General features: G+C 39.2%; 1 protein-coding gene across 1 annotated transcript; it reads left to right on the plus strand.

Annotated features, from left to right (window-relative positions):
- The first annotated feature begins 2,101 nt into the window (after nucleotides 1–2,101).
- On the plus strand, nucleotides 2,102–4,265 carry LOC131152433 (small ribosomal subunit protein mS80 (rPPR6)). Its single transcript, XM_058104309.1, has one exon. It carries the CDS (start codon nucleotides 2,330–2,332, stop codon nucleotides 4,091–4,093), a length of 1,764 nt encoding a protein of 587 aa, XP_057960292.1. The 5' UTR covers nucleotides 2,102–2,329; the 3' UTR covers nucleotides 4,094–4,265.
- Nucleotides 4,266–12,737: the final 8,472 nt, after the last annotated feature.

Raw genomic sequence — 12,737 nt, forward strand, 5'->3', positions numbered from 1 at the left:
CCTATCTGGCTACAAGACAACCCTCGACCTACTCTATCCATTCTCTACATCCTATACTCTGGCATGTTCACAAAATCACGCCTAACCAAGTCTTTAAGACCTAACAACCTGGTTAGCTCTGATACCAAGTTATCCCTCCTGAACCCGAAAATGGGCCCTAGGGTGTGAATTAGTAACCTAACCTGTCCCTATATCATACAATTGTCCATGATACCATACAATGCAAGGGTTCGACCCCATAGGGTTCACATATACCCTATCCACAATAACATATATCATATATGCAGCAAAAAATTCAACCTAATATATTCATAAAACCATACCAGAGTCTATACAAAATAGGATCAAACTCCCAAAATACATAACATACCATAAGTGTCTACATGACCCAAAATGACAACCTGACCAAAGAACAGTACTTACACAAGTACTCCTACAAGGCTAGCCAACAACCACGAGTTTTTTCCTATTTTATTATTAAAATAAAATAAAATATTAAATAATACTCTATTTGGGAAAAAATTTCCCAAACTAATGCTCACGTAATCTCGCAGCTTGGTGCTGCGAGATTTAAAGTTGATGGACGAATGGGAAGGTGACACGTGGCACGGGTAAGAGATCGAGATTTAAACAAATCTCGCATGTTAGTCCTGCGAGATTTGCATGGGGTACCCTGCTTCTCTTCGAGCCTTCCTCCTCTGTCGGCCGTTGCACCCTCATTTACCCAACAAAGAAAGAATCCATGGCCATAACTCATCATAATTATAATATTAAAATAGTATGCCAGCTGATACTTGGATGACATTTCAATGAAAGAAATTTAAGAATTTTAGTTTGATAGTTGAAAGTTAATACTTTGTTTCAACGTCTTGTCTTCATGGACAGCTCTGTAACTCCAGTCATGAACATCAACGAAAATGAAGAACTGAACATGAGCGTACTTAACGGAGTCGCCTCTCCTCCTCGCCAAAACCCCAACAAGGGCGACTGGAAATCCGCCATTTTCATAATCTATAAACCCCCAATTCCTTACTTCTCCGACCCATTTCGTTTAATTTCTCAATTTCAATTTTCAGTTCTCCGACACATTTAATTTCAAATTTTCTCAATTTTTAAATTTTTCAGTGTTTGCATACGCAGCCATGGAAACGGCGGAGCGATTCTCATACTACGGAGTGGTGGGGAACCTCATCACGTACCTCACGACGGGTCTCCACGAGCCACTCGCTACTGCCGCCAAGAACGTCAACACCTGGGTTGGCGTCTCCTCGCTGTTCATATTGCTTGGAGCCTTTATGTTTGAGAAATTAAAATTCTTAAATTTCTTTCATTGAAATGTCAGTATCAGTTGGCATACTATTTTAATATTATAATTATGAGTTATGGCCATGGGTCATGCAGTGCAGAGGTACTATTCTTTCTTTGTTGGGTAGATGAGGGTGCAACGGCCGGTAGAGGAGGAAGGCTCGGAGAGAAGCAGGGTGTCCCATGCAAATCTCGCAGGACTAACCTGCGAGATTTGTTTAAATCTTAAACTTCTGCCCGTGCCACGCGTCACCTTCCCATTCGTCCATCAGCTTCAAATCTCACAGCACCAAGCTGCGAGATTTCGTGAGCATTAGTTTGAGAAAATTTTCCCAAATAGAGTATTATTTAATATTTTATTTTATTTTAATAATAAAACAGGAAAAAACTCCCAAATAACCATGTTCCTGAAATGCTAGGACGCTAATGTCGGTTACTCGAGGGACTTGAAAAATATTTGTATGATAGGGGTGAGACACCTTTCAATAAGGAAGAAACATGTTATATCAGTGTGTGGATACATTAGTGTTATTTCAATAGCAAACATACATTTCACAATGCTAATATTTTCAAAAATACAATTCTAGAACAAAAATTTAATTTAAAGAAAGAAAAGAAAAATATGAACCACATTTTCACATTTGATTGTCATGTAAAATAAGAAAAAAATAAAAATTATACCAGAACAAAAATTTAATTTTATATATTAATTGTATTTTATTTTTCTTAATGTTAGTGTATTTTAATATTACTAATTTATACAAAAAAGTGAGTTTTTTTTTTTTTGTGTGGACCAAATCTTAAATTCGGACGACCCTGAAGGCCGCACTAGAAACAACGTCGTTTTGGGTGTAAACACTGGTGCCCTTCCTGCTCTGGGCTCTCTGCTACAATCGATTCTCTCCATCTCACCACCAGTACTCGCGGTAAACCCAAGCCCTAGATTCTGCAACCGGATACTTCATTGCTGCTTTGGCGTTCACGCAGAGAGAGAGAGAGAGAGAGAGAGAGAGAGAGAGAGAGAATGTGGAGATCAATTGTAGCTCGAAAATTGTTTCTATCACGGTTGGCACTTCGAAACCCTTCTCAGGTACCTCATAAGACGCTAAACTCCGTTTCATATTCGAATCCTCCTCGTTCGTCATCTCATCTCTGTCATGATTCCGTATCGCTCTCGAAGCCTAGATATTTTTCTCAAGTTTCAACGGAACTTACTGATCTTGGTTCTGATGCCCTTAATGAATCTCACAATGAATCGCCAATGCCGGATACTAGTGTTGGTTCTTCCAGTGACACAGTTAACGGGTTTGACGTGAACCCTAGTTTTGCTTCATCTGACTTAGAGCGTTCTTCAGTGATTTTTGATGAAAACTTGGATAATGGCGACGCCCAAATGGGCAGTGTTGCTTTGGATGATGAAAAGAATGAGGTTGAGATTGACATGGAGAAATTGGAGAATGCGTTATCTTTGCTACAGAGTAGTGTAGAAGGGTCTTTAGGCTCAAGCCTTGAGGAAATGGGTTTGACTTTACATGAAGAATTTGTGCTGAGAATACTTGAAACCCCACTCATCCCGGGCGAGAACTTGCTTGGTTTTTTCAAATGGGCTTTGAGAAACCCAGAGTTCTTGATGACTACCAAGGCTTTGGAGGCACTTGTTGGGGCCATAACCAGTGGTCTTAGGAAGAAAGATGCTTATGCCATGTGGGATTTGGTGAAGGAAATTGGTGAGAGAGAAAAAGGTGTCCTCAGTGCAGAAATTCTCAACAAGTTGATTGCTTTGTTTTCAAAGTTGGGTAAAGGAAAGGCTGGATTTGAAGTTTTTAATAAGTTTGAGGAATTTGGATGTGTCCCGAATGTGGAGACTTACTTTTTTACAATTGAGGCTCTTTGTAGACGCTCTTTCTTTGATTGGGCATGGTCTGTCTGCGAGAAGATGCTTAATATGGAATGCTTGCCTGACAGTGAGGAAGTTGGAAAGATCATCTCTTGGTTTTGCAAAGGGAGTAGGTCTAAAGAGGCCTATTCTGTTTACTTGTTCGCAAAGGAGAAGAAAAAGTTCCCACCTCAGCGTTCTGTTAATTTTTTGATTGGCACTCTCTGCCGAGAGGATGATTCAGTGCATCTAGCTGTGGGGATGTTGGAGGACTTCTCTGGCGAAGTGCGCAAGTATGCCATTAAGCCATTTTCTTCTGTGATTCGTGGTTTGTGTAGGATCAAAGATGTTGAGGGGGCCAAAAAATTGTTGCTTAAGATGATTGATGCAGGCCCACCTCCTGGAAATGCAGTCTTTAGTTCAGTCATTAACACTCTTTCAAAGAGTGGAGATATGGAAGAGGCTAGGATGATGATGAAGTTGATGGAGAGTAGGGGTTTGAAGCCTGACGTGTACACTTATACTGTTATAATGAGTGGTTATGCAAGCGGGGGTCAGATGGATGAGGCTTGTAGAGTCCTGTCAGAAGTCAAAAAGAAGCATTCCAAGCTGAGCCCTGTGACTTACCACACACTCATTCGTGGGTTTTGCAGACTTGAAGAATTTGATAAGGCCTTGGTGTTGTTGGATGAGATGAAAGATTATGGAGTACATCCAAATGCTGATGAGTATGGTAAATTGATCCAGTCTCTTTGTCTGAAATCTTTAGATTGGAAAACAGCAGAGAGATTGCTAGAGGAAATGAAAGGGAAAGGGTTGTATCTCAATGGGATTACGCGGGGTCTTATAAGAGCAGTTAAGGAGTTGGAAGAAGAGGAACTAAAGGCGGGAGAATCAAGCATTCAAATATAGTAACAGGTTAATGGAGGTGGATGCATTATGATGTTGAAGTTTTTTGTTTGTTGTAGAATTTTCTTTTTTCTTGCCCCCAACTTAAAAATTGTTTTTTCCATGAGAGTAAGAATTAAGCTTCGCTGTTTAGTTCTTTTAAATCCTAGTCGAACTTTGCTATTTATTTTTAAAATCTTGTGTCCTATATATATGCATGCAGTGATATCCTTTTTGGATTAAAATGAAAGCATAAATTCTTTTTTCATAAGCAAATGTGTGATATCATAATGAATGTGTTTAGTGGAAGGTCACAAGCTAGTCACCTATGCTAGATGTATTTGCATTACAAGTGGTGATACAATCTGAGGTTCTGCTACCCATGGGGCAGTTTTGAAGGAAAAATATGATTAAATGTTGTTATTTGTGTTGTTGTTAGGAAAAAAGATTTATTTTATAACTTCTTTTCTATTATCAAAAAAATAAAAACTATAATTTCTTGGTTGCTGTGATAGTGAATTCCTTTAACTTGATTAGATCTTCTTTTACATGCTGTCTTTGTTCCAGCAAGTTTTATATTATAATATATTACTTATTATTAAAGATCAAAGAACTCCTGCAAGCCACTCTTCAGCTCAATGATTAAAAAAATTATGTAAAATTGAGGATGTGTCTGAGTTAGAGGTTTGGAAAACATTTTTGGAGGTTTTGGTTGGAATTCAAGCACTCTACTTGTTTTGGAACTCAAAAGTGTTCGTTGATTCGATGTTGGCACTTGGTAGAAGCAACTCCAAAAATTAGATGTTGGCAAAAGCTCCAAATTGTAGCCTTTTTTGACTGCAACCACCAACAGCAACTGTAAACACGACAACAGCAGATACCAACCTTAAGGATAATCAGGCCCTGAGTCTAGGGCAGTCTACATATAATCAAAATTTAACAGTGTTTTAAAAGGCTCAATCAAGGCTCGCCTCAAGGCAAGGCATGCCTATAGTGCCTTGAGGGTCAATCTAAAATACCAAATTTTAAAAAGGCTAACACATTACTTACTGAGGCTTACACATTTTCACAATAGACACGCCTTTTGCGTCTTTTTAGTTGAGGCTTACGCATTTTGGGTGTGTGATTCTCATGTTAGAATTGGTTAGCAAATTTTAACTACATGTTTATGTAAATGGAATGTCATAATATGAGTTGATTTCTGAAACTCTTGAACCACAACCTTTCCAAAATAAATGAGACTCTTAAGGGTTGTATCTTAGATCATGAAAATACTTGGAACTTTATAATAGTATAGTTATCTCGTCATGATTTAAGTCATGTACTCAAGTTATCAATTTTTGAATTGCCACAAGTAGTTTGCAAAGTATATCTAATTTTTCTTTTTTATATTATATTTGTGATTTTATTAATTTTTTCTTTATTTTTATAATACATATAATTTATCTACATATTTTTATTTTGAAAACAAATTCCCAAAAGGCTTACATCCCAATGCCTTAAGGCTTAAGCCTCCCCTCTTAAGGGTTAAAATGCCTTGCCTTATGCCTTCGCCTTTTAAAACATTGGGATTTAAAAATATCCATCCTGAAGAATCTGTGGTCATAACCATTGCTTCATGTATCAGTAGACCTGAACCAGCCATTAAGTCAGCAAAGTGACTAGTATTGGTAGACTGGTCCTTAACCAGTTGTGGTCAACCAAACTTCCTGTTTGCAGAAACTAGAGCTCTTGGTCTAAATCAGTCACTGGGTTCAGAAGAGATTGGTCAACTGATCTCGACCAAGCAGAGAGTTATGGTCTCTGTTTAGATCAGTTGTCTGATTGTTTGTCCTGAAGCCAATTCTTAGTAGGTTTGTGCTTGAATGTGCACAGCTCATGCTAAAGTTAATTTACATGAAAAATTACAAATAAAAACCTAATTTACTAGTCTAGCATTGGGTTTTTGAGTGTCCTTTGAAGCTTGAAATGACGTCCCTTTAAATCAAACTGTGAGCTTCTTTCGCTTGTTGAATTAAGCTCTAATACCCTTCAATTTTGTAGATGTATTCCTTTTCAATAAAAATAGGATACTACAAATACAACACTCAAGCAAGGCATTAGTACATGTGAATCATTAAAGCTAGGAATTAGGGTTATAAAACCTTGGGGCCAACAGCATTTGTGTAAAAACTTTTTTTGGAAGTCAAATTGTGAGTAATTATGTTAACAGAAAATTTGATTTTAGGGAGGTTCTTTATTCAGTGTTTAGAATTAAAATAGTAATGGCAATTGGGGTTTAACGTGCTGTGTACTCTGATCAATGCCATTTGGTGTAGGGGGTATGTTATTTTGAATCTCCAATATGATTATATTGTTTGATAAATCTCTCTATTTTACCATGATTGTGCAACAAAAACTTTTTTTGTTTCATTTTGCTTTCGTAGATTTGCAGTTTGCTATACACAATCTTCAGGCAATAAACTAGGTGCATAGTTGGTGTCAGATTGTCAGCCCATCAATATTTGATTAGGCTATATATAGCCCAAGGTTGCCTGAAGCATTGGGTTTTTATGGTTTGTAATGGGAATGGGAATGTGGGACATGGTTAGCATGGAACATAATACCATAAGGGTAGCTTTTTTAGTTTGTTTGATTGAAATTACAAAGTAAATTTACTATAAATATCAACTAAGTATGACGGGTCATTGAGAATTAGAAAATCACTAACAAGGTACCTTTTTGGGGAGTGGGTAATGCCCCAATGATATAGTGGTATCAGAGCCAATCCGACTTGATTTGACTCATGCCAAGCGCCAAGGGGTAGGCAGGGTGGCCATCGGCGACGAGGACGTCGCCGGATTGGGTGGGGGAGAATCTCATGCCAAGCACCCATGAGGGTAGGCAGGGTGACACGCCAAGCACCTAGGAGGGGTAGGTAGGGTGTCTCACCAAGCGCCAAAGGGTAGGCAAGGTGCTTCTGTCCCACATCGGAAACGGTTGGGTGATCTTGAGGGCTTATAAGCGTGGGCACTGCACACCCTAACAAGGTACCCTTCTTTCCTCTTCTAATAAAATTCTTTGTTTATCAAAAAAAAGAAAAAAGAAATAGAGAATCACTAAACCAAAGACTTTAGTATTTATACTTTTCTATCTATTTGATTGTCTTATTCATCCACAATATTTTAATGTTATATATTAGGTGTTCTAATGCTATATATTAGGCATTCATGTAAATTACAATGACATCTCCAAATCTTTCTCATACATTTTATTGTAATGTTAAATATGGTGTTCTAAATTGCTAGTTGCATAATCACTATTCCCTGATGGGGATAATGATATTCCCTGATGGGGATAATGAATTATGGTAGTGGGAGACAACATATCTTTGATAATACCATCCCTTTTTGGCTTACTTTTTTGGCATTCTCTCTCTCAACCGTGTCTAAGTGTGTGGTCTAGGTTCCTAGCAATTGTTTTGAGGCCGTCTCAACTTAGTAGATGTGGTACATGGGAGCATTCTTATTTATTTTTAGTGGGATGGGGGTTGGGGGGGGCAGGGGTGCTGTTAGATGTAGATCTCCAATATGATACCAGTAAAGGTTGCACAGATACAGTTTATAAATTGTGAATTGTAAAATATTCTTTTTAGAGTGTAAGATCTTTCCTATGTTTTTGTTGACAATTACAAATCCTTGTTTGCTGATCTATGATTGATCCCTTCTCATGCTGATCTACTGAAAAGGTTGCTACTTTGCTATCTTGTGTTGTGTCTTTAATGTTTGAAGTGTTTTTAGGGGGAGGTTATGAAAAGGCAAAAGTAATTTTTTTTCCCTTCCCCTTCCCCTTCCCTTTTTCTTTTTATTTATTTATTTATGGTTTTTAAATTTTTTTTTTGAATTAGGCACCTTGGGGGGTGTGTTTCTATTTAAGATATTCAAAGAAATGCAATCTAATCATTCCAGTGACAAATGGCATTTTTTGTTCTTAAGGTTAGTTTTTCCTTTCCTATTTTGTGCTTTAAATTGTGATGGATGGAATGACAAGACGAGGGAGGGGTTGTAATTAGAATGAATGCTTGACCTGAAGTTCTAGGTAGTACTGTTTAAGGAAAAGATCAAAATGGGTGGCGAAGGTGGTGAAGCACCTAGATGTGTGGAAGGGGACTCTTTTATCTTTATGTGGCTGTCTTACTCTTACTCAGGCTTTTTGGTCTACTGTCCTTTCTTATTTTATCTTTATTTATTTATCTATTTTGGGAGGAAGGGGGAGTGGGAGAGCTTAGCTAAGAAGATTGAAAAATTCATGTGAGATTTCGTTTCGTCATGGGTAGCACAGCTATTTGGGGCAGATGGTTATGGCAGTTTCCCTTAGAGGTAAACTTGTGGAACAGAGTCATTAAAAGTAAATCTGGCTTGCAGGTGAATGGTTGAGATATTTTTATACTAATATGGATCTTGGATGTTCATCTGATAGTCCATGGAGATTCATGTTGCGTGCAAGTTTATCCTCTTTTTATTCCATTGACTAGGTATAAATTGGGATTGGTTCTCGTATACATTTTTGGGAGGATGCTTTGCTAGGGCTTTCAGTGCTGATAAATAATCCTCCTCGTGTCTATAGTATTTCTTCAGCCCAAAATGCCAGTATTTCTTCGTCTTTCTTTCTTTTTAGTTTTTGATGCATGATGGAACTAGATTATCTTGAGATTTCTATTTAGAAGAGATCTAAATGATAGTGAATTGGAGGAGCTTGCTTCTTTGTTTTGTGTGTTAGAGGAATGTCAGGTGTCTAATAGTGGGGATGCTAGGGTGTGGGTTTTGAACTCTTCAGGTTGTTTTTGCTTAAGTCCCTTTTTTGCCATCTTATTAGGTCTAATATGTCTTTCATTCTTTGTCCTAGTAATTGGGAGACAGTGGCCTTCCAAGATTAAGTCTCTTTTAGTTGGTGGCCTTTAAGAGATGTTAGATTACCACTTCACCTAGAAGTTTAAGCTGTCATGTTGTGGGCCAAAAATGTATATCAAGCTTTAACACTTCCCCGCATGTGCAGCCCAGTAGCACGTGGAGAGATAAACACACAATTGAAAACACCCATTACAGGGAATACAATAATTTTTTAAGCACCACACGATAAATGCGGGCAACAAGACTAAAACCCAAGACCTCTTGGCAACCAGCCCTGATACCATATTAGATTACCACTTTACTTAAAAGCTTAAGTTGTTAGGTTGTGGACCAATTATGTATCAAGCTTTAACAAGAGTTAACACAAACAATCTGTTGCAGAATAGGAGGCCTTCTAAGGCTTTGGCCTCGTATGTTTGTTTCTTGTGTTTTAACAGCTTAGAGACCATAATATATCTTTCTACATTTTCCATTTTCTTGGGGCATGCGGAATTATGGAATAGATTGTTTGGATTTTAATTTTTGGAGAGAATTGGGTTCACTTGAAGATGGTGGAAGAGTCTTTAGGTACTTCTTTGATTGGGTTCGGGAAGTGGAAGTATGCTGTGGCTTTGTAGGGTTGCCTGTTCTTTGCTGTTCTATGGGGGAATCTGGTCAGAGGGAAGAAGTTGCCCTCTGCTCTGCTTTGGGATAGGATTCAGTACTTGGCATCTCCTTGGGGCCTTTAGTGCAGGCTGTTTTAAGGGCACATGTTTTGAGGGTTTTCAGAGGGATTGGAAGGCTTTATCTTGTAGTTTATTTCTTCTCATGTTGAGTATTGGTTATCCTATTCTTTGTATATTGCTTCTCTCTCTTTAATAAATTCTTTTTCTTTTAAAAAAGGGGACACGATCCTGATGTAAATTGAAAGAACAAATAATGAGTTAGTGGTGAAGGCACTATGGGGACATTGCTGGGCCAAAATGAATGTGGGTCGGTGGCGTATGACTTATCTGGTGCCAAGTGCTGCAAAATATTAATGCACATACCACACCCTGTGATTGGGATAGGTTTTGCCAACTTGAGAATGTGCTATGCCTTATAAATATGTTATTCCATTTATACGTTCTGTCTGTCATTTGGAATGATTGCAGCCATGATGGTGCCAGGGCTTCCCTAGCAACTTCAATGACACTATATTTTCCAGTGGATTCGAGGCATTTAACTTCAAAGGGTCACCTGTCAATGGACGGTACTCATTTGCTCATTCTTTCAATGGCATAAACTGGAAACACTCTGCTCAATTTTGAGGATTGGTTTTGACTTTGATTTTTTTGGGGCTGTGCAAGAACTAGGGTTTGCTGAAAGCAATTGACTGTTAATCGTTTTACAGGAAATTGTGGAGGGCGAGTTCTGAGGATGGACTTAGGCACCTCTTTTTTGTGCCTCTTCTTTGTGTAAGATTCTTTTAGTTTGTGGTTTTCTCTACCTTATCTCTTTAGTTTGAGCAGATTCTTTTCGGGTATATTAATTATTACTCAAAAATTGTGGCGTTCAATGGTTATAATTGCTTAAATGTTTTTGATGCTGGTTTGAATTTTAACTGATGATGTGTAGAATGTATCTCTTGGAATGACGTTTTTTCTTCGTGGTGGAACTCTTGATAATGGCGGTGGTAATTGTTGATTGTTATCCTAGTCATTTAGCATTGTTTGTGTGTTATGTTAACAAGTGAGAGTTAGTAAGAGTATTATGGTCATTGGTATGTGCTTCGACTTATATTATAAATAAGGGGAGAGGCCTATCATTGTCATTAAGTCTTCCATTTAACCCAATTATTCAACATGGTATTAGAGCATGATTATGAGACCTAAACCCTAATTGTCACAGCCACCATCAAAACTGAACCGAAAACCTTAGATTTACTGCATGTCTACCATTGTAGAAGAATTTCCAGCAACACTATAGCCCTAAAAAACAGCCAGCAGCTGCTGGAAGCCAGGGCAGTCGCCAGAAAATTCCTGGGCTACACTTTCAGTTCAGGAACACAAAATCCACTATAGATTTTGCAAAAACAACACATAGTCACCCACAGACACTGCCAATCTGCCCCCTCTGAAATCTCTTCTCTAGAAGCTTCCCTACGCGCCCTCATGCGCTGGTCGAAGGCTGCCAGGGCCGATCCCATGTGCCGGCACATGAAGCTAATTTCAGGCATGTTTCTGGATTGAATTCTTTTAGCAGTGCTCGAATCCCTCTATAAACATTTTTTGTGATTTTTTTTGTCGAAAGATCTCACCTTTTTAAGTTGCTCATTTACGATGTCCGAGTAATTGTTGGTTGATGCTCCTTGAAGCTGTTTATAATTTTTTATTGAGTTTATTGAGCCTGAAACAGTGGTATTTTCTGTGTTTTTGATTTGTGCATAGTGGGCTTGTGGTTTGCATTGGTTGTCAAAGGTTGTATATGTTGGGATCGAGTTGGTGAATTTGAAAAACATGGTGCCCGGTGTCACGGTCTGCCTTTTTCACACCGTTGTGAAGGGCCGTGCGGCGCTAGCTAAAGCACTCTTGCTTAACTAGCCAGCCTATCGTTTACCAACATCCATCCACGAAGCACTTTCATTAACATTCAATCAGATAGCAGCGGAAATAATAATCAATTCATGAAAGCCGTGGCAACCAAGCAGTAAATATTGAAGCAAACGTAATTCATTAACAAATCCTCCGTTGGCATGTTGTACTTAGTGAGGGAGGCAAGTAGGCTAAGCACGTTGACAATTGCTAGTGAGTTTTACAATGACTGATGAACACTCACCCTCCCCTAAAGAGCTTTCTGGGCCATTCTCACTCTGGCACTAGGAAACATCAAAGTGACCGAGGAATCATACTGCCTTATTTGGCTTACAATGAAATAAATACTGGAAAATAACCCTACACTAGTATTTACATGATGGAAACCCATCCCAAACACACGAGGCAAGCAGTCACAGGCAAGCATAATGCCCTGAACAAGCTTAGCTCGTGACATTCTCCCCCACTTATGCGGTCGACGTCCCCGTAGACTTTTACGCTAGGTACACTTCAACTTCGTCTACGAACGGTTGCATGTCTTCCGCCGAAACCCAGCTAATTTCTTCGTCACCAAGGCCTTTCCACTTTACTAAGAATTCCTGCCGCTTCTTCCTTGAGGATTTGAACTCTCTGTCTGCAAGGATTTCTTCAACTTCACGTCTGTCAGGTTGCATTGTACTCACTTCTGCTCTGGCTGACTGATTTCTGCTTAGATCGTCGGTGTCGGCGTTGTACGGCTTGAGGCAGCTGACGTGAAACACAGGATGCATTTTCATCCAAGTCGGAGGGTCGATTTTGTAGGAGACCTTCCCGACTTTGGCCAAGATGGGGACTGGTCCTTCATATTTGCGAAGTAGTCTCCTATCTCGTCCTTGTAGTGACCTGACTTGTTCAGGATTGAGCTTAACAAGCACCAAGTCACCTACGTTGAAGTGCTGTGGTCTTCTCCCCTGATCTGCCCACTTCTTCATCCGCTTAGTAGCTTTCTCGAGGTAGGCTCGGGCAATCTCAGCATTTCGTTTCCATTCTTTGGTAAAGACGTACGCCCTGGGACTCTTTCCTCTGTACGGCTCATCCACTGTGTGAGGTAACAACGGCTGCTGGCCTGTAACAAGCTCAAAAGGACTCTTGTTGGTTGTGGAGCACTTTTGGGCATTGAAATAGAACTGAGCCACATCGAGTAGCTGCACCCAATTCTTCTGGTTGGCGTTGACAAAGTGGCGCAAG

This window comes from Malania oleifera, chromosome 3, assembly GCF_029873635.1.
Source record: "Malania oleifera isolate guangnan ecotype guangnan chromosome 3, ASM2987363v1, whole genome shotgun sequence".
In the NCBI taxonomy this organism is placed as follows: domain Eukaryota; kingdom Viridiplantae; phylum Streptophyta; class Magnoliopsida; order Santalales; family Ximeniaceae; genus Malania; species Malania oleifera.

Excerpts from the sequence above, each read along its gene's own strand:
- LOC131152433 (XM_058104309.1), top strand. The coding sequence starts at position 2,330 with ATGTGGAGATCAATTGTAGCTCGAAAATTGTTTCTATCACGGTTGGCA.